We start from the raw sequence: 1268 nt of genomic DNA, 5'->3' as shown, positions 1-1268 counted from the left end.
AGTCACACCAGTTCTGCTTCTCTGTGTGTCTTCCACTCTGCTCACTCATGCCATATATTTTTTTGTATGTCTTGTCTCACTTGCCTCTGTGTGAAAGCTGAGAATTTCTGTTACTCTTTCTTTTTTTAATAATATAAAGCCAAGTATCATTTTATTTAGTGACTAAAGTCTTTAAAACATAAGCAAAATAATTTATACTGCTCTCAAAAGAGAAAAGAGTTCAATGTTTGCTATTATTTTTCTAAATATGTGGGTCCCTCTGTTCATTCCTTCTCCTGTGAGTCAGTGGTCCTTGGCAACAGCCATCACTATTAAGGAAATATGAAGAATCTATAGATCTGCACTGTCCATTATGGTAACTACTAACCTTGTGTGGTTTTTTAACTCTAATTAAAATGAAATAAAGTTAAAACTCCAGAAATTCAGTTGTAGTAAGTACATTTCAGTAGTTAGTAGTTATGATAGCTACATGTCAGTGCTTAATAGCCATGTATGGCCAGTAGCTACCGTTGGGACAGGGCTCTCAAGAACATTTCCAGCAATGCAGAAAGTTCTCTTGGATAGCATTGCTACCATATATTTTATGCACTGGTATATTTTACATATACACTTGTGAGTGACTGTTATACTTGTTAGCCAAAAATTTTATTACATTTTATTAAAATTCTCATTTAAAACTACAACAAAACTGTCAAACAAAATTGTGTGAACTTATACTGACATGTTACTAGTAACTCATCTTATCAAGGAATGGGCACATGAAATGGAAATATTTTTTACAAAGAGCAAGATACTCATTGTGTATAATGGGTCATAAAGTTATCAGTCATTGGCTTACAAGGCTAAATGTGCTTTTCATTTTTATTTCAGATGATCCTGTACATGCAGCTCCAACCACTTCTACGCGTGTGTTTTATATCAGTGTAGGGGTTTGTTGTGCAGTAATATTTCTTGTAGCAATAATATTAGCTGTTTTGCACCTTCATAGTATGAAAAGGATTGAACTGGATGACAGGTATTGTACATGTTTTGGGAAAGGAAAAAAAATAGTTATTTGCATATGTTTGAGAAACCACACACCTACATGCATACTGGTGCAGGGGAGGGAGGAAGATGATCAAGCCCCAGCCAAGGGGAGAGTAAGTGGTCTAATCACTGTCCTTGTGTTTCTCCATTTTATTTTTATTTTTTAAAATTTGTGAAATCAGGAATTACAATTTATTATTGCAGGGAAGAAATGGAGATCAAATATATTTTTCCCATCCGAT

General features: G+C 34.3%; 1 protein-coding gene across 1 annotated transcript in view; it reads left to right on the top strand.

Annotated features, from left to right (window-relative positions):
- The window catches only part of RYK (receptor-like tyrosine kinase), a 105934-nt gene that overhangs the window by 64079 nt on the left and 40587 nt on the right, over positions 1-1268 (top strand). The window contains exon 5 of the mRNA XM_023512992.1: positions 742-1015. Coding sequence (XP_023368760.1) covers positions 742-1015 — 274 coding nt within the window. The remainder of the gene's footprint in view (positions 1-741; positions 1016-1268) is intronic.

The sequence above is a fragment of the Otolemur garnettii genome, unplaced genomic scaffold (genome assembly GCF_000181295.1).
Source record: "Otolemur garnettii isolate 467f Iridium unplaced genomic scaffold, OtoGar3 scaffold00032, whole genome shotgun sequence".
Lineage (NCBI taxonomy): Eukaryota > Metazoa > Chordata > Mammalia > Primates > Galagidae > Otolemur > Otolemur garnettii.
Note: the sequence above shows the minus strand (reverse complement) of the source record. Positions and strands in the feature narration are given on the sequence as shown.